Genomic DNA, 27849 nt, shown 5'->3' on the forward strand with positions numbered 1-27849 from the left:
TACTCAGTGTTACATCTATCCCAAACCCTAACTCTTTTAAAACAGCTGTAAAAGAGACCCTTTGTAAGTCGCGGTCATGTCAATGCATTCACCCAACTTTACTCCTCTAATCCCCCTGTTGCAACAGTCTCTGTTTCAGTTTATTTCTCACAGTCTACAACATTGCAGGCTTAGATAGTGATCTGTTCCTTGGGATAATCTCCTGTACATGGTGTACATTTATAATTTATTTGTTCACTCTGTTTTGGTTGCATGTGACCATTTTTAGTTTTCTTCTTAGTTATATGTAACTCTTGACATCTAATATGTTTTCCGTCATTATTCATGATCTGGCATGTTTTTCTCTCACTATGTTATCATATTTGTTAATGTTAAATTATTTTGTTTACATGTACTACCTTGAGCTTTTCTCCTCAGGTCTCTGCTGAAAAAGGGCTGTTGCCCAGTCAGACTAACATGTTAACAAATGTCAAATAAATACATAAATATTATTTAAGGTGATGAAAGGATTTAAATAAACATGTCCCCCCCCCCCACAGGCTTGTTAAGATCTTCAGTAGACCCATCTTGCCTTACTGAATATGGAGAGGGCACCACTTTCAGATTATTCACTCTTGTGATCAATGACTTTGTCATAATTTTAATTTTATGTACTTATTGACTAGATCAGCATACTGGACTTTATCCTTTGCCAGGGTGATCTCAGAGCAATATCCAGTTAAGTGACTTGCTCAGTCACACAAGAGGAAAACGAAGGTGAAAGGAATCGAATCCTGTAGCATGTGCACAGGAAGCAGCTCTTTAACAGCTCATTGCTTTAGTCATCTGCTCTACTACAAAAAAAATCACCATTGAGCCCTATTAAACTAGTTGATATATCAATAGTTATGACCTGGGGTAAGTACAACAGAGTCACATTCTCCTGGAAACGTGCACTGAGGTATGCGCTTGCTTTACTCAAATACTCCTTGTCAGAAAAGTCAGCCTCAACAGCATGTGTCCCAACGCATTAAATAATTAACTGCTATTCAAGCAAAAACAAAACACAAAAAAACAATGTACTGCAAAACTAACTTCTGCAGCTATTAAATGATTTTGCAGGGGTGAACCCCAAACACTGGTGGGGATTGCTAGTTATATATACCATTTCTGAGATCACTTCATCTCAGTGTTGGAGGACTGCTTTTACATACAATCATCCCAGCCTCTGAAGTATGGACTTCATGCGGGTATGCATAAGTCTGGTTTTAGACCCTGTGTAGCTGGTATGAACTCAGCTTAAGTAACTGACTTTTAATTACTAAAAATACCAGGAAACATAAGCAGCAATGAGTAAACATAAAAATTGGCTACATGATTTACTTTGCTTAACTTACAATAAGCACTATGTTTTTTTTAAAGATACTAACAAATACAGTTAACATTATCCTACTATCTCAGGAACACTTCAAAACACCACTTGAAGTATAGAAAACTACTTAACAGTTTAATAAACTGTAAATGTTCTATTATATTAGCTAATTTGCATGACAACATCAGGTACTAGAATTAACTAGAGAATGGAAAACCTTATGATCTCTTCACCAATGATAATATAATTGTTATATGTAGGAAATGATTACATTTTGTTTCTCCGTAGTTTCAGCATCAGGCAGTTTTTTTTTTTTTTTAATTTACAAAGAAAGATAGATACTTATTGTATTCGAGTTTGTCTGGTAGTACTTACTTCCTGTTCTTCTAAGACCAGCAAATCCTGTTGAGATAAAAAAGAGGTGAGTTAACAAATCATATTAATATGAAATAATATAACAAAACAATGATATCATGGCATGACTTAGCTTTGCAGACCAGCAGCTCACCTGACTGGTACTTACTAACATATAATTACAATAAGCATTGTGGAATGCAGAACTTCAAATGAAATTCGGTACACAAAATTAAATATGTGGATGTTTTATTAAAAATGTGGAAGTACTTCTAGCACTACGAATGTTTTATTCCAGCTTGTTACTTGAGTCAAATTAACATTTTGGTAATAGAGTCAAATTAACCTTTTGCTCATGACCTGTGCCATAAAGTAGAGACATGTTACAGACATTTAAAGAGACAGTACAATACATTAGGAATATTATTAGGTACTAGACAGTGTATAAACACTGTGTAGATATATTTTATAGGACAAATGGACAATAATAAATATTAATGTAAGAAATAGGAATATTCAAGTAAGAAGAAATAACAGTTTGCTATCTACTAATGTATTACAAGACACACTGAGATATCAATCTATACATTATGTACAAGACAAGAACAAATATACATATATATGTCTCAGACTTAAAGCTGAAATGATATGCAAAATGTTAGGCTGAACAAGGACAAGAAAACTGTTAGCTGCATATGTGGAGCAAGGATCCACCAAATCATGCACGCATTAAAGTCATAACACCACAGGTACCAGTATGATTCCATCACAGTCCATGTAGGTGTAAATGAGCTGAGATGTACCTCCTTGGATTATAAGACAGACATTATGGAGCTTTCAGTCTGTGTGTCTCAGGCTGGTACTAGCCTAACAATAAACAGTATATTACCATCACTGAGGATGATGCCACAATATGAGCAAAATATATCTTTTTGGTGTCCTTCTAAGGGGATCCAATATTTCTCAGTTGGGAGGACATGGTTAATAGACCACAATGCTTTGCCAAAGATGGTCTCAATTTTCCCCTCTGGGCTTTCAAATCCTGGCTTTATCCACAACCTATAGTGCCTCTTTTAGACAAAATCAACTCAATTGAACCTCAAGGTGCTACTGCTCAATGTTAGAAGGTTAAATAAAAAATACACTCCCTCCAAGCCCTCCTCACACTTGAGGATACAGACATTTGTGCAGTTACTGAGACATGGTTTAAAGCGGCAGTTTGTACCTGGGCAGTGCACACTTTTAGACCAGTAGCTGCACAGACATGGGTTAAAGGTGGAGGTGTCTCAATATACATCATTATCAAGCATACGTCTAGTGTGGTCAAACAGGATGATGTGCTGGAGTTCGTCCACATGCAGATCACCACAGAAAAAATCCTGTACCATATCCTTAGCCAGCCAGAAACTTACAATGCATAACCCGAACCTACTGCAGACACTTACCATCCAACCTAACACCCTACTCATGGAGGACTTAAATTACACCTCAACAGACTAGGAATTCTACACAGCCTCAAATCTACAGGTACAGCGATTCGTGAACATTGTAAATACAAACACCCACAATCAAACAGTGAATATGCCCTCTAGATTCTTCAACATACTGGACTTCATGCTTACAAACGGGGAGAATGACAGAGAGGGGGAATATTAACAGAGCATGTTTATCAGCGGTATGTGACCAAACCAAATTTCTTTGCTATACATTCAGTTAAACCATTAGATTTTGCTTTGTTTCCAAGAACATGCCTTGTCTGCACTTGAATATAATAAACTCCAGTATTTTATAAAGCCTGGTCATCCAAGATGCATTAACTTTGTACACTGGTTGATTATAGTGGCATTTTTCTACCAGTTATTAAAGCCAGAGTCTTGAGACATAGCATTGTCAATGTGAATGGAACGCCCCCCCCAAGGGGAGGGGGGGGGTTTGCTGGGATTTTTTTGAGTACAGAAGTATGTGAATTTTAAAACCAAGATGACTTCATTAAAGCATTTTCTAAAGACCACAATGAATGCAGCTGTAGGGATGGTCACTATAGCCAAATTGTTGGCCTACATACCTCTCAACCTCTTACTGCAAGAAATCTGGACAAAGCCTGACAAAATTGGGGGACAAAGGCCCAAAAATAGGAGCACATTTTAAAATTTTGTCTTATAAACTTAGTAAGTTGCTAGAATAACAGGCTTTGAGTGATCATACATTTTCTGAAGTATATGAAGTCTGAAACTCAAATCCTTGTTATTATTTATTGACTTGAGTCCTTAGATCATCCCAGTGATTTGTCAAAAAAAGCAATTTTTATGAGGAACAGACCAAAAATATGAGGTAAAAATCTGGAAATTCTGCAAAGATGTGTACAATTGAGTGGTATGGAGGCCTATCAATAACTGTGTCATGGTTGGGAGGGTTGGCTAATGGTTACAGTGTTTGCCTTACAAACACAAGGTGCAGGGTTTGAGTCTCACAAGGGATAATTGGCCAAGTTTAAAATGGCTCGCAAGGGCAGTTAGCTTAGTACTAACCTATGAACCTGCTAAAACATCTTATCAAGTAGTAGAACCACAAGACATATCTTATCATGTTAATGGCTAACTCAAGAACTGTGACAAACATCTTACATGAGATGAGAGCCATGAAGCATATCTTACCACCATCACCCATAGGAATGATGAAATGAAGCTGACTTCTTCTGAGACCAGTTAACTCTGCAGTCTTCATGGACATGGAGGGTGCTGATTATCAGGACTATGGGAAAGTCAAAAGGCGTTACTTGCCAGATCTGGTATTACCTCAGACAAACCAGCTCAAAAGTTTCATAGCTGGATGTTTTCTCACAGTAAATGAGTAAGATATATAACTTAAAGTATATTATTAATGTATAGTTGGATCCAGGGGGCCAGCATAATATGAAAACGTAATACAAATGATAGGAAATGATAAATACAACAGGTCTTGATCTTCTGCTTTGCGAAAGTGCATTTGTCAAACTGACCCTTCCTACTCTGACAATTTTGTTATGCTACTGCAAAGATTGTTACACCATAATACCATGTATAAATCTGAGCAAGCTAGACCTACAATAAAGCCTATTTCAAATGTTGGTAGCAAACTGAAGTAACAGCTACAGACATAGCTCTGTTTTAAATATGGAAAAACGGGGTCATACATTACTATATTGTAATGTACCTTTACTGCCAAAACCAGCATTGTTGGAAAAACATTGGGGTTTGCCGATTCCTCACTGCTGTGTAATCAGAACAGCATGCTACTACTGATATTGTCTCTCTACAGTGATATAAATTATCTTCTAGCTTGGTTGAGACTGCATTCTGTTTCCATGTAATTGCCAAGAAAATTAAGTGAAATGTCTTAACTGATGGGAGAGAACTGCAAGGACTATTAGACTCAGGCAGTAAGGTGACCATTATAAAGGGGCATTATATACGGAAGAAGAAAAGTATTATAACAAAGCAGGAGAAGAAGTCTGCATTCATGTCAAACAAAAGCTGTCCCGTCTCTCAGAAACACAAACTGCATTTCCACGCAAGTACATTATGTTGGCATTGTACCCCAGTTTAACACATGACCTGATTAATAGGGAAAACTTTTCCTCACTTTAGAGAGTTATGGAAGTAATGGTAAGAAGGCATTTCTTTTGACAGACTCTGTGGAGGGACTGAAACCAGAGCATAAATAATCCTATAATTGTGCCGCTTTCTAACTTAGAAATAAGTATGGAGGGGCAACCACCTGAAGCATTCATTAAGGTTTATGAATCCAACAAATACCAAAGCACAGTCTTGAAAAGCCCTAAAGGTGCAAACATTTGAACAAAAAACAAAGATGCCTACACTGGTGTCAGAGTACACCTCTTAAAAAAGAAAGCCAAGAAGGAAAAGACTTGACGCTAAAACACTGCAGCCTAAAACGGTGCAAAGCAGGGAGATGAACTGTCTAGCAGAAAGGAACACTCGTTAAAAGGATGAATTCTAACTAAACGAAATTAGGAAATAAGTTGCATTTAAAACTTTCTGTCAAGCTATAACTAAGAGCCTAAGGGGTGTGTTGAGAAGCAATGTAAAAACAAAACTTCAGAGAAAGGAGATCTTTAAGAAAAGGGTATCTGTAGCTAAGCTAAAAGTAAAAAAATAAAGATAAATCCTTTAAAGAGGAACAGTGAACTAGTGGGCAGACATTTTTTATGAGGGGTTATGTTTGTTTACATTGAGACAGAGGGACAGCAGCATAGAGAAAATTAGAAAAAAAGAAGGTGGTGGTGATAAATACAAAGGTGCAAAATCACCCTTTACTATTCACCTTTGTTGCAAGAGGATTTGCTGGAGATATTCCTCACTTAAAGACCACTATAACTGTAGATAAGCTACTCATAAGATCAGTGCTTGCTGTTTTCACTTCGAAAAACTTCTTTTAATATGATCATAGGCTGGAATAGAAGTGGTTTCTTGTAAAAAAAAAAAAACTAACCATCACAGATTTGTTGGGCACTAGTATAAAAGTAAATAATTTATTTATCTCCATGTGAACTGTCCCAGTAATAATTTAGCAACTCAGATCTCATTACAGAAATTCCTAGACATCAGGATGGACGCAGCCTTATCTTAGGTTCATAGGTTCATAGGTAGGAATTAGGCTATCGGCCCAAGGGCCTACGCAAGCCTAGCCAACAAGGTTCCCTGGCTTACGCCACCCAAGAAAGTTATTTTCCTGTGCCACTGATGAACAGAGACACAGAAGTGATCCCCGGGGTGTATTTCCTATTTCCCATCCACTCATCAAGATTTTTCTTAAAGAGTGCTAATGAAGAACTTTGCTTGACATAGATGGGTAGCCTGTTTCAGAGTATGGGAAGTCTCTGGGATAAGAATCTATTCCTCCAGCATGTCCTGTTTATTGTGGTGACAAGGTGTAGGTCCCTAGAGCGTGTAGCTCAGAGGGATTGGGATTTCTTTAGGTGTAGCACATCCAACAGCTCTGGGTTTGACATAGCTTTATATGTCAGGCAGAGATCACCTCTGAGTAGGCAATATGCTATGGAGTAAAGCTGGAGTTTTCTGAGGTGGTCAGTGTAGGGCATTTGTTTGAGTCCAGTAATCCTCTTTGTGAGGTACTTCTGTGGCCTTTCCAGCTGCTGCAGATGTCTTGTGAGGCACATTCCAAAAGGGGTGTTGTACTCTATAATGTGTCTAATGAGTGATGAGTAGAGGGTAACGATGACCTCTTTTTTCCTGGATGAGAACCCTTTTATGATGAGGTGTGCCACGTAGAAGGACTTCCCAACTATTGTGGTGATGTGACTATCAAAGGAGAGACTACTGTCCACCTGGGTCCCAAGGTCTCTTATCACCCATTCGGTGTTAAGTAGATTGCTGCCTATGTGGTAGTTCATGGGTACAGAGTTTTTACCAAAGGAGATGACACTGCACTTTTTGGCATTGAGCTTGAGGCCATGGCTCTGACACCAGGCATCTGTCTCAGAGAGGCCATTCTGTAGGATGTTCACATCATTTGGGGACTTGACTATGGCTCCTAGTTTGCAGTCATCTGCGAACTTCATTAGCCAGAGGCCTTCTGTGTTAGCCTGTACTTCAGAGAAGTAGATACCAAACAGGAGCGGTCCCAGGACGGAACCCTGTGGTACTCCACTTGTCACTGGTTTGAGGTCAGATTTGGAGTCTGAAATTTTTACAGTGTTGGTTCTGTCAGTGAGCCAGTTGGCAACCCATCTTGTGACGTAGGGATTTATGCCTAGTTTATGGAGTTTAGCTATAATTCCAAAATGGGGGATGGTGTCAAAAGCCTTGGCGAGGTCAAGATAGGCTGTGTGAACCACTTTACCATCATCTACAGCTTTGGTGACTATCTCAAAGAAGTCGATCAGGTTCAGGAGGCACGATCTGCCTTTCACAAACCCGAACTGGGTGGGATCCAGAGTTTGGAGGTTACCAATATCCTTGTTTATGAGTTCCATGATGATACGTTCCATAGCTTTGCAGACCAGGCTCGTCAGGCTAATAGGTCTATAGTTCCCGGGATCAGTGGTGGCTCCCCCTTTGTGGAGTGGGATAACTGTTGTTGTGCACCACTCAGTGGGCACAAAGCCTGATGCGAGGCTATTATTGAACATGGTGCTTAAGTGGGGAGCCAGTTCATTCTGAAGTTCGTGTAAAACGCAGCCTAGGATGTTGTCCGGTCCCATGGATGCTGAGTTTTTGGCTTTAGAGAGTGCAGCTTTCACCTGTGTAGTTGTGATTACAGGGACTCTGCATTCTTCCTGTATAGATATGGGCCCTTTAGGGGGTGAGGGGGGGGTAAAGTTAGCACTGAACCTATCTGCCACGCTGTTGGCAATATCAGTTGGTTCTGTAATTTTCATGCATTTGTGTTGTAACTCAGAGCTGATCTGGGTGTTGCCATTGAGATTGTTGACATAGCTATAGAATGCTTTGTGGTTGTCCTTGGAATTAGTGGCAATTTTATTTTTGTAGCTAGCTTTGGAGGATCTTATAAGGGATCTCAGCTTCTTACTGAGGCTGACCAGGGAGCTCCTCCACTCATGGGATTTTACTCTCTTTTGCAACAGTTTCTTCCTTCTGTTGTACAGTTTGTTTATGGCAGGGGACCACCAGATTGGCTTCCTTTTTTGGAGGATAGCGTCTTGGTTCTGTTTGGGATAGCACGATCCATGCACTCATGTAGGTGCTTATAGAGCGCATTTGTGTAGGATTCAGCAGTTGTAACTGTATTGTCCATCTGCATGGGTGTCATGAAGTTCACTACTTCTGTCTTAAGAAGCATGAAGTTGGCTTTGGAGAAATTTCTTACTGTGGTTTCCTTAAGGGGGGGGGGGGGGGGGATGTGGATATCAAGGGTGATTAGCTTATGGTCGGATCGGACCAACGAGGAGTTGACTTCAGGTGTGGAACACCGGTCACTCATGTTGGTAATGACTAGGTCTAGGATATTGTTGCCCCTGGTGGGGGTGTTGATAAGTTGGTCTAGGGCATTGGAGTTTATGAATTCCAGAAAGCGTTGCGCTAAGGAGTTAGTACATGAGTAGTTTTCCCAGTTAATGGTGGGGTAGTTGAAGTTGCCCATTATTAGGGTGTTTGGTTGAACCCTAATATTTTCCAGTACATCAAGAAAAGAGGAGTGGAAATCCTGGGGCATGGTGGGGGATCTGTAGCAAGCTACAATTTGGATTGCAATTTTGCCAAGAATCAGTTGCACTTGGATAACCTCGGATGCATTATGTTGAGCAACCAGCCTGGAGGTGTGGATATCCTTAATGAATATGGACACACACCCCCACCTTTGGTGTTTCGGTCCAGGTTAGATGGCCGAAAAGTGTGGTATGAGTTATAGCCTGGTAGTGCAGGGGTGCTCTCTGGAGCCTTGAACCAGGTGTGACGGGATATGCATTTAATATGCATGTACAGATGACATACAATAACAAAGCTCTCAGTATAGGCCAAATAGAGCAAAACAGAAAAAAAATACTCCCTAAGTAGAAAATGCATTGCCTCCACTCTCAACAGGTTGTGTGGCAAGCAAGCGCACCTTAATTATGATCTTGTTTATTTCCTTCTCCACTCTTAGAAAACATCTTTCTCTCCTCCTGCCTAAAGCAAAGTGACAGCCAATACTGGAAAGGCCAGGCTACTCTATATTCTGCTACATGACCAATGACCATACCTACTGGATCGGGACTATATTACAACACCGAACATTCAAATTGTCGAGTGTTCTAATATCGAACCCTACCAATCGAAATTACCAAACATCGAACGTTCAAAATTCGCTGTTCCAAAACACATACACACAACACAAGCTCACCAAACAAACAGCAATCCACACACATACACCTAAAATCTTACACCTAATCCTACTCTAAACTATACACACACCACTAACTATCCACTTACCTTAACCTAAACCCTAACCCTAAGGTCCTCCACTATCGCACAATCACCTCACCTACGCCCTAACCCTAACTCACCTAACCCGCCCTAACCGTCATGTCCACACAATCGCACACATACCTAACCCGCACCCTAACCCGCCCTAACCCTCATGTCCACACAATCGCACACATACCTAACCCGCACTCAATCGCACACTTACCTGAACCCGACCTGTAACTTTCCAACAGAGTGCTGAAAATACCGAAGCAAAAGAAATGGACAACCGAATTCTTTCCCTAGGAGAGAGTTTGGTTTTCTGCTTCTTTGATATTTTCAGCATTCACTGAAAATGGGTCGATATTAGAACACACAACATTTTAAATGTTCGATGTTCTACTAGAGACCCTAGTGGATCTAGTATGTACGCATTACCGTAAGCATTTAAGCTAAAAGTATCCCATCACTCCCTTCGTCACAAATAAAAAAAGTGCAATCATAATCCTAAGTGCCAAATTCATAACAGATTAAGGCAAGAAAGCCTTTTTTTCTATAAGTTGTGCTGTACTTTTGAATTCCTTCTCCCAAATGTGAGAAACTCCTTTAACAAGCCATAGTATGTGGTCAGTTTAAGCCTCCATTCTGCCTTGATGTTGAACTTTCATGTAACTACGTTACAGATCATGGTTGTTCCCATATCTTCATAGTCAACTTGAATGCTGCTATACCAGTGAAACTTCCATACAGCAGTAAGTTAAGTTATTGCCTGAAATGTATTGATTATATTATATACATCTACATTATACGAATAATGCCTTTGTTTATTGGTGTTGACTGTAAATAATAGCTAAACAGAATTCTTAAATATATATCTACATTTATTTACTTATTTGACATTTTTTATTTTTTACATTGTTAACCGGTTTAGTCCGACTGGCCCAAGAAAGCCCTTTTTCAGCAGAGGCCAGAGGAGAAAAGTTCCAGGAAAGTAATTAAAAAACAAGAAAGAAATTAACAATTCAAGTTGTAAGATACTTAACAGTACAAAAACCGAGAGAAATATACATTATGTATACAAGGAAAACGTACAGTATTTTGAGAATACAGTAGCAATATGTTTGAAAAATTTGGTTAGCATTAAGTTATCTACAAGGAATGCAGCAATGCCTAAAATAAAACAAAAAAAAAAATCAGAGTAACATCATGACATAGTACAACAAAGACGCATTTAATAGCATAGGGACTAACTGTGAAGAGAGTAACATATGTAGACAATTTAGGTAGATACCAGGCAGATATGTTAACTGAGAGAAGAAAAATTCATTAGGTAATTTCCTGACAAGTACAGATCCATGCATGATGGAAATAAATTTTTAATTGCTTTTTGAATTTGCCACTTTTGGTAGTGGAGCGAAGGGACAATGGAAGTTTGTTCCATGAGTATGCAATTGAATGATTGTAAGGTATTTTTCCAATATTTTTGTTTGGCTTGGTCACCTGCAGAAGGTTTTGTTGTGTGCTTCTGAGGACATAATTGGGTGTGGTGTAGGGTGCAATTATGGATGTAAGGGCAGAACAGGAGTAGGAGCTATTTAGGATGCTGTGTGCAATTTGCAGTTGTGATATTTAAAACATGTGGGGGAGCTCAAGCCATGTTAAGCTTTTCAAGGATATACGATGATGGGATTTGTAGCTATTACTGGCTGCAAATCTGGCTATCTTGTTATAGGTGGTTTCTAGTCTGGTTAAGAGATTACTTTGGAGGTTAGTAAGTATGGGAGCAGCATACAGCAGGGGTGGTAAAATAAATGTTTGAGCCAGTATAGGTCTAGATTTGTTAGGTATATATTTGTTGTTGCGGTATAGAAGATCTACATTTTGATTGGAGTTTTTGATACAGTTTAAGATATGTAGGTTGAATTTTAGTTGGTCGTCTATAGTAATGCTAAGCAAGTTAGTGTTTGAGTCGGTGATGATACTTGTATTATCTAAGGATGAGATGGTGAAGTTGTCTTTAGCTGGACTGAGGTTTCTTGGAAGGAAAAGAAGAAGCTTGGCCTTTTGGGGGTTGAGAAGCAGGTTGTTTTCAGTTAGCCACTGTTCCACTAGGTGCAGAGATTGCTGAATGACAGTGTGGAGATTCTGTACATTGTCAGAGGTGTTAACTGTGGAATCCCTTGCATAATGTAGTAAGGTACAGTGGTGGCAGGAGACACAGAGGTTATTTATAGATATATTAAAAAGTAGGGGGCGCAGGATAGAACCCTGGGGAACCCAAGGCTTAATAAGATAGAAAGGGGAGAAGGATGTTTGCCATCTGACGGACTGATATCTGTTTGAGAAGTAGCTGTTAAACCAGGAGGTAGTGGAGGTAGAGTGTTGTAGGTTGGAAAGTTTATTTAGGGGGATGGGATGGGAAACAGTATCAAATGCTTTGGATTGGTCAAGGAATAGAGCTGATATGAGTTTCTTATTATCTCTGGCTTAGGCAATGCTGTGTGTGAAAGATAGGAGGGCAGGGGTGGTACTGTGGGAGGGTCGGAAACCATGCTGTGTGGGTGTAATTAGGTTTGCCAGTAAGAGATGGTTTAGTATTTGTCTATGTACACATTTTTCAAGTATTTTGGATAAGGGGGATAATATGGTAATTTGAGGGTTCTGCAGAATTTCCTCCCTTGTGGAGGGGTATTATGAAGCATTTTTCCAGATTCTTGGTACTTTATTTTCTTGAATGGATCTATTGACAAGAATAGATACAGGGTATGCTACGGATTCAGCTGCATGTTTGAGAAATAATGGAGGGAGTTTGTTGGCTAATGGGGAACATGGTTTGAGTTTGTTAAGAAGTGATCTGATGAAAGAACTTGCTAAGGGTGCTAGGGAGAATGAGGGAAGAGATGAGGTGGAGTCTTAATATCAAGAGTTTCTGGTTTGGTAAGATTTTCTATTGTTTGGATGAAAAAGATGTTAAGTAGGGTTGCAGTTTCATTAGAAGGTTTGTTAGGGAAGGGGTTTGGTAAACAGGGGCTCCCTGGAGATAGTAATTTGTTTATCGAGTGCCAGAATTTCTCCGGGTTGGAATGTGGGTTGCTCAGAGATTTTTGGTAATTTTTTTTGTCTAGTAGGACCTGCTTTTTTGTTTGGTTGCAAAGCTATTTATATAAGCTCAGGTAGAAAATTGAGTTGTTATTTTTTTCCGTGCTCTCCAGGCATTGTCTCTCTTGTTCATAAGTGATCGAGTTGCCTGGTTTAGCCATGGTGCATAATTACATTTTTGTCTAATTTTTCTACTGGGAGGCAGTGTGTTAAGGGTTTCTAGGAATATATTGCTGATGCTTTGGACAGCCTCACTGAAGGGTAATGAGTGAAGGAATAACCAGTTTACAATGGACAGTAATTCGTTTAGGGTGACAGGGTTGTAGTTTTTAAGGTTATGAGACTCTTTGTATTGGTGGTTCTTATTAAGATTGGGAGAGTGTCTTACTACTGAGGTAGAGAGGTGGTCACTAAGGGAGCTAGGCAAGGAGGAAGGGTTATGATAGCAACTGGGTGCTGATAATAATATTCAGTTGATGACTGACCCACTCTGGGAATTTTTTGCTGGTGCGTAGGTGATGTCATTGGCTGGGTAAAGCCATAAAGATTTATAGATTAGCTAGGGGATGCAGTATTAACAAAGTGACAGTCAATATTCATATCCCCAAAGATGATGGTTTCATAGGGAATTGATATAGAAAGCAAAAAAAAAGAAACTCCTCGAGTAGGGGAATGTTTTTACCTGGGGGTTTAAGACTATTGCAATGACAACTTTTTTGTGTTGACTTGGGTTACAGGTTGCTATAAGTATTTTGGCAGGGCAGAAATCAGGGATAGCTATTGAGAGGGGGGAAAGAGAGAGCTGGTCACAGTAGAGTATAGCTACTCCTCCACCCTTTTTTTACTTTTATCCAGTCAAACAATAGTATAACCAGTGGGAGAATTTCACAGTTTGTAATATGAAGTTTCAGCCATGTCTCATGTAGGGAAAGTATATCTGGGTTATATTGAGAAATCTAGGCATGAAGGAGGTTACATTTGTTTACTGGGAAAGTCAGACTGGGCTACAAAGTGCCCATTTTCAGCTGAGGCCCTGGGAGAAAAGCTCCACTATTGCAATCACAAAGTATTATTTAACGCTACAATGTGTGAGTTTTTGGGCTAAAAGGAGGAGTTTCTTTTTTTTGGGGTTGCGTAACAGTTGGGCTTTTGCAAGCCAGGGTTCAATGGAGCTGACAGCTTGTCAAGTGATTTCCTGAAGGTGAGTTAAGGTGTTTGAAGAACAGATGATGGTAGCGTCATCTGCATATTGAATCAGGAGTCCCTTCATGAGAAGATGAATGTAATTTATTGATAAAAACATTGAGCGGTAGATGGCCAAGGAGGGATCCTTGTGGGACTCCTGTGGAAGTGGGAAGGTTTGCAGAGATGGACCTTTGCCATTTTATAGCTTGTTGCCTGTTGGCAAGGTAGCTGGAGAACCAATGAACAGATGGAGATGAGAGACCCAGAGTGGTATGCTGATTGAGAAGTTTACTGTGAGAGACCATGTCAAAGACTTTTGCTAGAGTTAGAAATACTGCAGTTACAAGTTTATTAGAATTGCAAGCTTTATTGACAGTGTCTATAAATTATAGTCATGAAGTGAAGGTGTTGTGGTCTGACTGAAATTCATGTTGCATTTTCATGACTAGCCTATTTTGTAAGAGATAGTAGAGAAATAGCCGATGTATACATCTTCAAGGATTTACGAGAGGGGAGACAGGATAGCTATGGGACAGAAATTTGTACTGCCAATGGAATTACCTACTTTATATAAAGGGATAATAAGTTCCATTTTCCATATGTTAGGTACACAGCATTCTGTTATTGATCTATTAGTGAGAATGCTGACTGGCTATGCTATTGCATCTGCAGCTAGATTTATGAGTAGGTATTCTGGGGGAAGGTTGCCAGCTGAGGAGGAAAAAGGTTTTAGTTTATGTAAAAGTTTTTTATGAAAGTTATAGGAACTGGTTTTAAAAGGTAAAATGGGTAGAGTTGTCTGTGTATGTGTGTACTGGAGTGGTTGCAGTTAGGTGAGTTTTGTGAAGGAGATAAGCTAGGGTCTAAGGCAAGGGAAGTTAGCTGTGTGGAAGTGGTTGTGTTAGGTGAGTCCGGGGTTAAGCTGGCTATGCATTCTATGAAGTATGTTTTGAAACACATAGCTGTTTGAAGAGGGGGAATATGTCTGTGTATGGGCTTTGATTCCTTTTTGGACCTGGGTTAATGAGACAGAATATGAAGAACTAGAATTTTTTAGGGATGTGTTTATAGCTATCGTGTACGTTAGTATAATTAGACATTTTATCTTTGCTAATTTGTTTTTTGACTTGGTTTTGCAGCTGTTTGAGTAGTTGCAGATTTTTGTCATTTCTACTACTTTGCCAGTTAATCCATGCTTCGTCTCTGTCTTTCATAAGGAGTTTGCATTGGTTTGTGAGCCATGGGGTATGGTTGGTTGTATTTAATTATTTTTGCACCCTGTGGGGCTAAAGTGTTAATATTTTTAAATGCTCAATTGAAGTATTCAACTGCAACATTTAAGAGGAGTCTTTTTATAATGGACCAGTTAACTGCTTTCAGAGGTCCAGTAAAAGACTCTTTGGAGAAACTGGTGAGATTACGGTAGTTTTGAGCTTAAGTTCCTTTGTTAGTTGTGTAATATTCCTGAGAGTATAAACTAGTATGTGGTCACTTAGTATATCTGGGAGGGCAGCTGAGGAGGTAAAATTAGAGGGAATGGTAACCAGAGTCCAGTCCAGGATAGATTGCTGGGAGTTATTTTTGCCATAAATTGTTGGTGTATTAATAAATTGAGTGAATCCAAACAGATTCATGCGGTTGATTGCGGAATTTGCAAATAAAGACTGCCAGTCAATGTCTACATCACCCAGGAGGATAATTTCATTTGTGATTGTATCAGCTATCCAGGATAGTAGGGAATGTTCTGTCCTGGGAGGTACATACCACAGCAATGCATATGTCCTGGGCTGTATTTAGTTTTACGAATGAGATTAGGATTTCTTCTTTTCCAATTTTTGGGATTGTACTTGTTTAGGGAGGTACCTTGAGATTATTTGGGAAGATTATAAATATTCAGCAGGCTGTTAGTTTGTTGTTTCAAGCCTAATAATAATCTCATAACCAGGAGATTGTATTTTAACATCTTTTATTTAAGGTTTTAACCAGGGCTCTATTATGGCTAGGATATTTAGGCTGTGTTGAGCCATCCAGGCATGAAAATCTGTGATTTTGATGCATATGCTCTAAGGTTTAGAGAGACTATTTTTAAATGTTTAGGGTATATTCTTTGGTTTAGGGGGTGGCTGAGACCTTGATTGGGGTAGATGTCACCACACTGATGGATGGTGGAGAAAGATGGTTTGTTTATTATGGCATTTTATCTAAAGATTGGTAGAAGTATTACCTTGACATTGGGACTGGCATTTTTGTAGTATTTTTGGGTTGCAGCAGTGGAATGGAATTATGGGAAATAAGCTTAACGAGATTTTTGAGTAGCTAGTGGGAAGATAGCTGACAGGTGAGGATGAAATAATGGTTGAGGAGTGCTTATTTATAACTCATACTGGTAGAGATGCTAGGAATTAGAAGAGGAGGATGAATAAAGGGATACAGAAGGAAAACAGCATGGTTAGTGTTGCTGAATTGGTGGTTGCATACAGTTAACTATATTTTAACTGTACAGCATATACATTATATATTTTTTTGCTTTAGATTGTAATCTTTGTTTTCCTCACAACTGCTGACACCTGACATTTTCCACTTACTTTACAGTGCGCACAGATACCTCAGTATTGGTGTATTTCCCAAGTGGCAAACTTAATCATCCAGAAGCCTACTATGCTACTATCAAAAAGGAATATCAGTCATTAAATTAATACCATATTGTCCTCATTTATTATTTATTTGGATGCTCCTTCACCATAGTAAGTAATTAAGCCCTCTTATGATGTCTCTCCCACCAAAGGGACTAACATGTTTAACTGAAGAGACGGGTCCTGGCTTTGCAAGTCCTTGGCTTTTGGTACTGTATCATCTATATTTCCCAACAGTAAAGCAAACATTCTATCCCACATTTACAGTCTGCAACCCTTCCTCAACCTCCTGGGTCTTTGTATGGGGAATGGGGGGGGGGGGTCACGTGCTCTAGTAGCACAAGGACAGCTGGCAAAAGGCATACATTATGGTAACGAGTGGCCATATTACCTCTGGCTCGAGTCCCACAGATGAGGAAAGAGTTGACACTTAACACACTTAGACTATGGTGGAACATGAAAGAAGTTGCTGAAGTTCATCTGGGGAAAGCTGTCATGTAGAACACAGAACTAAAGTATAGAGAAATACAGTCCAATATGAGTTGCAGAAAGGATATGACATTGGTTTTCTGTTGGAAAGACGCCAGTACCCTGTGTTCACTGAACCAGAACTGGAGAGCCACACACAGCCCTCCTTGGCTTGACATTACCATGCTCATGTCCCGTGGTTTTATGGTCACCATGTACATGTATATCTACACTTACATAACAATAACATGGTCAGTGACACCATTTGCCTCCGTCCAACATGAGCAAGCTGGTCTAAGCTACTGACTCCCATCCTCCCATGCCTGGTTGTTCTAAAGCCAAAGCTACTAACTGATCTCAGGTCATCAGGATCATAACTGACTGCTAAGTCTTTGAACTACAAATGCACAAGCTGTTAGGAATAATTGTTAATGGATGGCAATGCCAAGTGATTCATAATATTTAGATAAAGCTGTTAAACCACTCAGTGTATATAAAAATGAATATCTAAAATGAATTTTTAGATGATCTATCTATAAAATGAATAATGCATAGTGTCCTTAGGCATACCTCTGAATCTCTTGGTGCAGGATACGTGGATAAAGCCAAAAATAATGCAGGGACAAAGGCCCAAAAATAGTGACATATTTAAGTTGTCTGACTCATAAGACTGTAAAAATGTTTAAAAGTGTGACTTCTCAAAAGTTAAAACTAGAATACCTTTCCCAGTTTATAAAAGACAAGAATGAATGTGGTGATATGAATTCTAAACTAATATTAAACTGCAGAATACAGAATGAAAAAATCCACATGCAGTTTCCTACCACAGCTAAAGATAAAAAGGGATAAACATATATTAAATGTGAATGAGGAACTTTTACCAGTAATAAGCCTGATTGCTGTCAATATCTGATACATTTTATTTCTTAAAAAAAGTAACCAAAGTCACATGGTTAATGATTTATGGAAGCAGAGCATATCTTTCTGGTTCTTTCATAAAACTAGAGGACCTGTAACAACTCTACACTATTAAAGCTGGCAAGTATGTTAATGGGATAATAAAACATAACTGATGATAATTTTGATAATGCCAAAAGTGTGTTTATGGTCATTAAAGTGAGATATTGGTTAGTTTTTTTTCCTCCAGTTCTGTTCTTGACTGGCGTGTCTTCTATACAGAGTCTGCATGTCCTTTCTGTGTCCGTGAGGGTTTCTGACAGGTTTTCCAGTTTCCTCTCACAATCCAAAGATGTGCCACAGATGGAATTGTACTTAGTTATTTATCTGACATTTGTTTACCAGGGTGGTCTGACTGGGTCTACAAAACCCGTTTTCAGTAGAGGCCTGGGGAGAAAAGCTCCACAGACAGTACAATACAAATACAGTATAATCCAATACAATAAAGATTACATTAGAAATACTATACATAAAATAAGTTGAAAGAACAAACTGCTACAAGATGTTGTAATATATTACTACACATCTAAACAGTTCTATACAGTTAAAACATTACAGACAATAATAATCACTGTCATCATACATGATGTAGAAATAGCAGCCAGAAAGTTAGTGATGCAGACGTACAGCGAGAGAGAGTTAAGAAGAATAGAAGCAATAAAGCCTGAGCAGTAGCTTAAGGATATGGTATAGAAGCAGATAAGGAGTTAGAAGAGCTTTATGATCTTGCAGTCTGTGAGGGATTGAAATGTGAGAAAAGAGGAAGACCTGAGCATTAGGCAGGCTTTATGCAGAGCCATGTATTTTTGAGATGATTTTTTAAAGAGGCTTTGAAATGGGTTAGGCCAGGAATAAACCTGCTGGCTAGAGGTAGTGAATTCCAATGTATAGAGACAGAGTATGATTACAGACAGTGATTAGGTTTCCTTGTGGGTTTTGAGATAGCTAAGAGATTTTTGTTTTCTGATCGTAGGGATCAATTTGGTGTGTAAGGTGCGACTAGATTGGCTACTACAGGGCAGGCAGTAGACTTGAAAATAAGGTTGTGCAAGGTATATAGCAGAATAAAGGCAAGATGGTTGGGTAGTTCAAGCCAGTTTAATTCTAGGAGTGGTTTACAGTGGTGCGTGTGTGACATTTAGAGTTTGTGACAAACTTTGCAACTTTGTTGTAGCACTGTTCCAACTTGCTTAGAGTAGAATTTTGTAAGTTAGTTAAGATAGGGGCACCATACAGAAGAGAGGGAAGTAAAAATGTTTTTGCAAGGGTAGATTTGGTTGCTGCATTAAAAAAATGTTTGTTTCTATATGAGTCCCAGTTTTTGATGAGTTTTCTTTATATTTTGCTGTATATGGGGGTCAAATGAAAGTTTATTGTCAATGATAACACCTAGAAGTTTGGTTTCCTGCACTATTTCTATGGCAGTGTTGTCAGATGCAAGGATGTTGAAATGATCAGTGACAAGGGAGGTGTTTTTGGGATGAAAGAGTACTACTTTTGTCTTCTTTGGATTAAGAAAGAGTTGGGAATTTCTTAGCCAGGATTCAACTGCTGTAAAGGACTGCTGAGTTTTTAGAGTAGATCTGGTAGTGATTGAGCAGTGCAGATTATGGTGGAATCATCAGCATCTTGAATGAGGGTCCCAGGGTAAGAGGCAGTGTGAAGGTTGTTTGTGAAAATGTTGAAGAGTAGGGATCCTAGGATGGAGCCTTGGGGGACTCCAGTAGGGTTGTGGACAAAGGGTGAGAGTTCATTTGACCCTAGACAGAGGCACCGGGAACTAATCTAAGGGGGTGGAGAAAACAAACACATTCTGGCTAGGCTTATAAATGCCTTTGGCAGATAGCCTAGTACCTACCTACGAACCTATTTCACTGCTTGTTTACAATCCTTGAGGTAGCTCTGAAACCATTTTACTGTGTTATTTGAGAAGCCTAAGTTAGTGTGTCCAAAAGAAATGGCTGAGACACTGTCAAAGGCCATGGAGAGATCAAGGAATACTGAGGCTGTATTGCATCCTACATCTCTGGCCTTGTTCACTGTGTCTGTAAAAGATAATAGGGCTGTAGCTGTGCTGTGGCTAGGTTGGAGCCCATGTTGGGTTTTGGTTAAAAGATTATTTTGCAATAGAAATCACACTACCTGCTGATGGATACCTCTCTCAAGAATTTTGGATATGGGTGACAAGATGGATATAGGATGGAAATTGGATGGATCAAAAGAGTTGCCTCCTTAGTGGATGGGGGATGTGAGATTGTTTCCATATGGTAGATACTTCTGATTCGGATAAAGACCTATTTATAAGGACACTGATTGGGTAGACGACTGAGTTAGCAGCCAGTTTGAGTTAGTAAGGAGGGAGACTGTCAGCTGAAGTAGAGCAGGGTTTTAGTTTTTCTAGCAGTTTCTTAATGGTGTCAGTGGGTATGGGCTGAAATGAGAATGGGGTTTGTATGACATTTTGTTGAGTATGGGGGTTAGTAATGACAGAGTTAAAAGTAACGTAGAGAAAATATGTAGTGTCAACATTTACTGTGGTTGATTTTATGCTGGAATTGAAGCAGGGAATAATATGACTTCTTATCTCTGTTGATTAGTTTTGTCACTTTGCGACGTAGTGTTTTGAAATTAACATGGTTTTATTCATTTTTGTTTCATTTCCAGGTTGACCAGGATGGGTCCCTTTGCTTCATCAGGTGTTTACATTCCTTAGCAGAGCCAAGGTGCTGAGGTGTTTGATTCTTTTCATATGGATGGGAGCTGGTGTATTAAGTATGTGAAGGAAGGAGTTATTAAAGTATAGTACAGCATCATTAAGGGGTAGCTTGGGAGCTAGTGTATTAAGTATGTGAAGGAAGGTGTTATTAAAGTATAGTACAGCATCATTAAGGGGTAGTTTGGGAGCTAGTGTATTAAGTATGTGAAGGAAGGTGTTATTAAGGTATAGTACAGCAACATTAAGGGGTAGTTTGGGAGCTAGTATATTAAGTATGTGAAGGAAGGTGTTATTAAAGTATAGCACAGCATCATTAAGGGGTAGTTTGGGAGCTAGTGTATTAAGTATGTGAAGGAAGGTGTTATTAAAGTATAGTACAGCATCATTAAGGGGTAGTTTGGGAGCTAGTGTATTAAGTATGTGAAGGAAGGTGTTATTAATGTATAGTACAGCATCATTAAGGGATAGTTTGGGAGCTAGTGTATTAAGTATGTGAAGGAAGGTGTTATTAAAGTATAGTACAGCATCATTAAGGGGTAGTTTGGGAGCTAGTGTATTAAGTATGTGAAGGAAGGTGTTATTAATGTATAGTACAGCATCATTAAGGGGTAGTTTGGGAGCTAGTATATTAAGTATGTGAATGAAGGTGTTATTAAGGTATAGTACAGCATCATTACGGGGTAGTTTGGGAGCTAGTGTATTAAGCATGTGAAGGAAGGTGTTATTAAAGTATAGTACAGCATCATTAAGGGGTAGTTTGGGAGCTAGTGTATTAAGTATGTGAAGGAAGGTGTTATTAAAGTATAGTACAGCATCATTAAGGGGTAGTTTGGGAGCTAGTGTATTAAGTATGTGAAGGAAGGTGTTATTAAGGTACAGCATCATTAAGGGGTAGTTTGGGAGCTAGTGTATTAAGTATGTGAAGGAAGGTGTTATTAAAGTATAGTACAGCATCATTAAGGGATAGTTTGGGAGCTGGTGTATTAAGTATGTGAAAGAAGGTGTTATTAAAGTATAGTACAGCATCATTAAGGGGTAGTTTGGGAGCTAGTGTATTAAGTATGTGAAGGAAGGTGTTATTAAAGTATAGTACAGCATCATTAAGGGGTAGTTTGGGAGCTAGTGTATTAAGTATGAGAAGGAAGGTGTTATTAAAGTATAGTACAGCATCATTAAGGGGTAGTTTGGGAGCTAGTGTATTAAGTATGTGAAGGAAGGTGTTATTAAAGTATAGTACAGCATCATTAAGGGGTAGTTTGGGAGCTAGTGTATTAAGTATGTGAAGGAAGGTGTTATTAAAGTATAGTACAGCATAATTAAGGGGTAGTTTGGGAGCTAGTGTATTAAGTATGTGAAGGAAGGTGTTATTAATGTATAGTACAGCATCATTAAGGGGTAGTTTGGGAGCTAGTGTATTAAGTATGTGAAGGAAGGTGTTATTAAAGTATAGTACAGCATCATTAAGGGGTAGTTTGGGAGCTAGTGTATTAAGTATGTGAAGGAAGGTGTTATTAAAGTATAGTACAGCATCATTAAGGGGTAGTTTGGGAGCTAGTGTATTAAGTATGTGAAGGAAGGTGTTATTAAAGTATAGTACAGCATCATTAAGGGGTAGTTTGGGAGCTAGTGTATTAAGTATGTGAAGGAAGGTGTTATTAAAGTATAGTACAGCATCATTAAGGGGTAGTTTGGGAGCTAGTGTATTAAGTATGTGAAGGAAGGTGTTATTAAAGTATAGTACAGCATCATTAAGGGGTAGTTTGGGAGCTAGTGTATTAAGTATGTGAAGGAAGGTGTTATTAAAGTATAGTACAGCATCATTAAGGGGTAGTTTGGGAGCTAGTGTATTAAGTATGTGAAGGAAAGTGTTATTAAAGTATAGTACAGCATCATTAAGGGGTAGTTTGGGAGCTAGTGTATTAAGTATGTGAAGGAAGGTGTTATTAAAGTATAGTACAGCATCATTAAGGGGTAGTTTGGGAGCTAGTGTATTAAGTATGTGAAGGAAGGTGTTATTAAAGTATAGTACAGCATCATTAAGGGGTAGTTTGGGAGCTAGTGTATTAAGTATGTGAAGGAAGGTGTTATTAAAGTATAGTACAGCATCATTAAGGGGTAGTTTGGGAGCTAGTGTATTAAGTATGTGAAGGAAGGTGTTATTAAAGTATAGTACAGCATCATTAAGGGGTAGTTTGGGAGCTAGTGTATTAAGTATGTGAAGGAAGGTGTTATTAAAGTATAGTACAGCATCATTAAGGGGTAGTTTGGGAGCTAGTGTATTAAGTATGTGAAGGAAGGTGTTATTAAAGTATAGTACAGCATCATTAAGGGGTAGTTTGGGAGCTAGTGTATTAAGTATGTGAAGGAAGGTGTTATTAAAGTATAGTACAGCATCATTAAGGGGTAGTTTGGGAGCTAGTGTATTAAGTATGTGAAGGAAGGTGTTATTAAAGTATAGTACAGCATCATTAAGGGGTAGTTTGGGAGCTAGTGTATTAAGTATGTGAAGGAAGGTGTTATTAAAGTATAGTACAGCATCATTAAGGGGTAGTTTGGGAGCTAGTGTATTAAGTATGTGAAGGAAGGTGTTATTAAAGTATAGTACAGCATCATTAAGGGGTAGTTTGGGAGCTAGTGTATTAAGTATGTGAAGGAAGGTGTTATTAAAGTATAGTACAGCATCATTAAGGGGTAGTTTGGGAGCTAGTGTATTAAGTATGTGAAGGAAGGTGTTATTAAAGTATAGTACAGCATCATTAAGGGGTAGTTTGGGAGCTAGTGTATTAAGTATGTGAAGGAAGGTGTTATTAAAGTATAGTACAGCATCATTAAGGGGTAGTTTGGGAGCTAGTGTATTAAGTATGTGAAGGAAGGTGTTATTAAAGTATAGTACAGCATCATTAAGGGGTAGTTTGGGAGCTAGTGTATTAAGTATGTGAAGGAAGGTGTTATTAAAGTATAGTACAGCATCATTAAGGGGTAGTTTGGGAGCTAGTGTATTAAGTATGTGAAGGAAGGTGTTATTAAAGTATAGTACAGCATCATTAAGGGGTAGTTTGGGAGCTAGTGTATTAAGTATGTGAAGGAAGGTGTTATTAAAGTATAGTACAGCATCATTAAGGGGTAGTTTGGGAGCTAGTGTATCAAGTATGTGAAGGAAAGTGTTATTAAAGTATAGTACAGCATCATTAAGGGGTAGTTTGGGAGCTAGTGTATTAAGTATGTGAAGGAAGGTGTTATTAAAGTATAGTACAGCATCATTAAGGGGTAGTTTGGGAGCTAGTGTATTAAGTATGTGAAGGAAGGTGTTATTAAAGTATAGTACAGCATCATTAAGGGGTAGTTTGGGAGCTAGTGTATTAAGTATGTGAAGGAAGGTGTTATTAAAGCATAGTACATCATCATTAAGGGGTAGTTTGGGAGCTAGTATATTAAGTATGTGAAGGAAAGTGTTATTAAAGTATAGTACAGCATCATTAAGGGGTAGTTTGGGAGCTAGTGTATTAAGTATGTGAAGGAAGGTGTTATTAAAGTATAGTACAGCATCATTAAGGGGTAGTTTGGGAGCTAGTATATTAAGTATGTGAAGGAAAGTGTTATTAAAGTATAGTACAGCATCATTAAGGGGTAGTTTGGGAGCTAGTATATTAAGTATGTGAAGGAAGGTGTTATTAAAGTATAGTACAGCATCATTAAGGGGTAGTTTGGGAGCTAGTGTATTAAGTATGTGAAGGAAAGTGTTATTAAAGTATAGTACAGCATCATTAAGGGGTAGTTTGGGAGCTAGTGTATTAAGTATGTGAAGGAAGGTGTTATTAAAGTATAGTACAGCATCATTAAGGGGTAGCTGTTCAAGGGGTGTCCAGGCTATTTCCTGTAGGAGATTATTGAATTCATGCTGACAAAAATTAATTGAGTTCCTAACTGATTTTATTAGTGTGTACTCTTAGTTGTTTGGAGTTTGTTCTAAGGGAGTAAGCTGGCAGATGATCACTCAGGGAGTTAGGCAGTATACCAGAAGAGGGGTAATTGGCAGGGTGGGATACTAGAATCCAGTGTAAGGTGCACTGGCAGGCAAGATCTTTGCTCTATCTTGTGGGAGCATTGATAAGCTGAGAAAAAACATATAGATTTATACTATTTGTGGGGGAGATGGAAGCTATGGTTTGCCAATCTATATTTACGTCTGCTAAGATTATCATTTCAAGGTTTGTTTGGGATGTCCAGGATAAAATATTTTCCAACACTGGTATATTGTTACCTGGTGGGATATATATTATATTACTATTGTGCAAATTCTTTTCAAAAAGGAGATTAATACATCAGCACTGGAAAAGATGGGTTTATTACTGGTTTAAGGTGTGATGTTGAGTGTAGAGGGGATATAGAAGTGCTATCCCTCCCCCTTTTTTTAGATTTATCTCTTCTGGTTATTGCAAAGTTTGGTGGTATTATTTCTGAGTCTTTTACATTGGGGTGTAGCCATGTTTCAGTAAGGGCTAGTATGTCAGGTTTATTTTGATCAATCCAGGCATGCAGTGGGGCTATTTTATTACATATACTGTACTTCTAAGGTTCAGTGTTAGTAAGTTTAAGTCTTTGGGGTTACTTTTAGGGATGGGATTAAAGGGTAGGCCTGGGTTAGGATGTATGTTTCCACATTTGAATATATAGGTAATGAGGAATGCGTACCATGGGAAGTGTTTTTTATTCCTAGCTGAGAGTATTGATGTCAAGTGTGGTTTCACAGGAGGTGAGGAGGCCAGTTTGTGGCTTGAATAGAATGGGAGGGTATAGGGGAAAAGCTGTGTTGTTTATTGGGGACAGGGTTAGAGCAGGTTGTTGCTGTGTATTGGTGTGTGGGGGTATGTGACAATATAGCTGTAGTGAGGTTGAGAATTAAGAGAAGAGAGGCTAGGCAAGTTAGGAGGACCATGTCAGCTGTGATCATGGATTTAAAGATAGCAAAAGTAGAATGTGTGTGTTAGTATGTAGTACAGATGTAAATACAGATTGCTATCATGTGATATGTGTGCAGCTGAAGGTAAGATTATAATGCTTTGACTTCAGAGTGGGGTTTGATAATGTGATTAGGTGTTTTAACTTGCACTTTGTGATAAGGATGGGTGGGGTTGATGTGATTAGTCAGGAGTAAAATTATGCTGCAATGCTAGTTTGTGTGTATAGTAGAAGAGAAGGTGGCAAACCTGGAGTTAATTTAAAATAGTTTTAGGTGATGATTGTATTGTGATGGTAGAGTAGAGTAAGATGCAAAAAAGTATAGTAGTGAGCATGTGAGTTCAAGGGAATGGATGTAAGGGAGAGCATATAAGTTTGGCTAAGTAAAAGAATGTAAGTTGTGCATGAAATGTGGGTGTGGACAAGGTTGGGCTGTATGTAACTGGATTAGAGGAATGAGGGGGAGTGGTTTGCTTAGGATAATAGTAGAGGTGCTGGGGGAGCGTGGGATATGGGGGAAGGGCAGATGAGTGGAATGAGTGGAGCAGGAAGAGCCCCCCAGATAGTTTACCACCATAAAAATTCAGTGAGGTAGGATCAGAAGCGTCCTTAGCTCAACTGGTGCCCTATGCAAAAGGGCTCCATGGTGCCTCCCTCACACCACCTGGTGCCCCCATCCTGGTCTACCTACACCAAATAAATACTGGAAAAGTGCCCCTGCTAGAGTGGCACCCTAGGCAGTCACCTAGTTGGCCTATGCCTAATGCCGGATATGGCTAGGATGTTCATGGATACAAAAGACAAGTTGTCTGAACTCTAAATACTTGTCTCGAGTCACAACATCTAATTTTATATTTATGGGCTTTTCAATGTCTTTCCAGGGATATATTACACTGATAAGAGTGAAATATGCTGAAGTGTTAATGTAGCTTCATCTTCAGCAGTAAAAGGCCTGTGAGTATGGGTAAGTGGGATGAGGGTGGGGATATCCTTGTAGCAGATTCAACACTACAAAACAATGCACGCTAGACTTAACAAATTAAGTTATTTGCATATTGCCTTACATAGATTTAACTTCATTTGTTGCTTGTGTACTTCTTGCCAACTGCAGGTGAAATTCAGTTGTGCAAGTTCTTTAGGTAGTGCGATATGATAAGTCTGACTACTGCTGCTGGTACAGAAGGTATATGTGCTTGTTTCACTGGGAGGGAGTGAGAGAGAGAAAAAGTTAAAGATTTCTTGATGTTGTGTCTTTCGTTTTTTTCTGGTTAGGGGTCGCCACAGCGGAACTCCGGTCCGCTAATGATTGGCAGTTGATTTTTACGTGCTGAGTTGCCAGCCCTAACACACAACCTTCAACGAAGGTATGCCCATTCACACATGTCTCCATGCAGAAGATGCTCTAGCTGTGAGTCAAACCGGTCAGCATCTTACTGTGAGGCGACAACGCTACCACAGAACCACCACCGCGGTAAGGATTTCTTGATGGTTGAACTAATTAGGTATAGTACTATTTGTCTATACTCATCCACCTTAATTAATGCTTGGCAAACAAGGGTAGTACACTATATTTCACAGTTTTGCATTTCAGCTTTCTAACCTTTAAACAGGCCAATAAGCATACAGGAGATATTTGTAGGTATGCAAATTTGGGATTAATTTGTAGGTATGCAAGTTTGGGATTACTAAAAACAAAAATGGTGGATTCCACAGTATAGAAGGACAGAAAGAAAAATACACTAAACTAACAATATGTGTAATCATGCAAGTGTGGGTTTACTGAGATGTAGGTTTACAGATGTTAGAGGGACAGGAGGCAAGCCTATCCGTAAGTTTCCACTCTTTGCTACACAACATACAATCAGTAAATCTGATATTTAAGGACTTAGAAAAGGCAGCCAGCTAGAGTGTGTAACATATATAAAAATAAAAAAGGAAGCAACTCTAGAGAATGACAAAACTCTTCACAAACAGAAAACCTCATATACTAACAATCAGCTACATTATCCAGTAACTGCGCTGTTCACATACAAATATAAAGTCAGGTATTACAATAGAAGACTTCAGTAAAAGTGAGTGGAAACATATACACATAACATAAACATATGTACTACAAATCAGCAGAGAGAAAGAAAGAAAGAAAGAACACTTAGATGGCAACAGACTATAGACTTACTTGATGTAACTGCAGTATAAACAACAAGA

At 38.9% G+C, this 27849-nt stretch overlaps 1 protein-coding gene across 1 annotated transcript in view; it reads right to left on the reverse strand.

Annotated features, from left to right (window-relative positions):
• GARNL3 (GTPase activating Rap/RanGAP domain like 3) overlaps positions 1–27849 on the reverse strand; it is a 3522664-nt gene that overhangs the window by 1306818 nt on the left and 2187997 nt on the right. Inside the window, exon 9 of the mRNA XM_044057887.1 lies at positions 1727–1753. Coding sequence (XP_043913822.1) covers positions 1727–1753 — 27 coding nt within the window. The remainder of the gene's footprint in view (positions 1–1726; positions 1754–27849) is intronic.

The sequence above is a fragment of the Protopterus annectens genome, chromosome 16.part0 (genome assembly GCF_019279795.1).
Source record: "Protopterus annectens isolate FY-2018-M chromosome 16.part0, PAN1.0, whole genome shotgun sequence".
Lineage (NCBI taxonomy): Eukaryota > Metazoa > Chordata > Ceratodontiformes > Protopteridae > Protopterus > Protopterus annectens.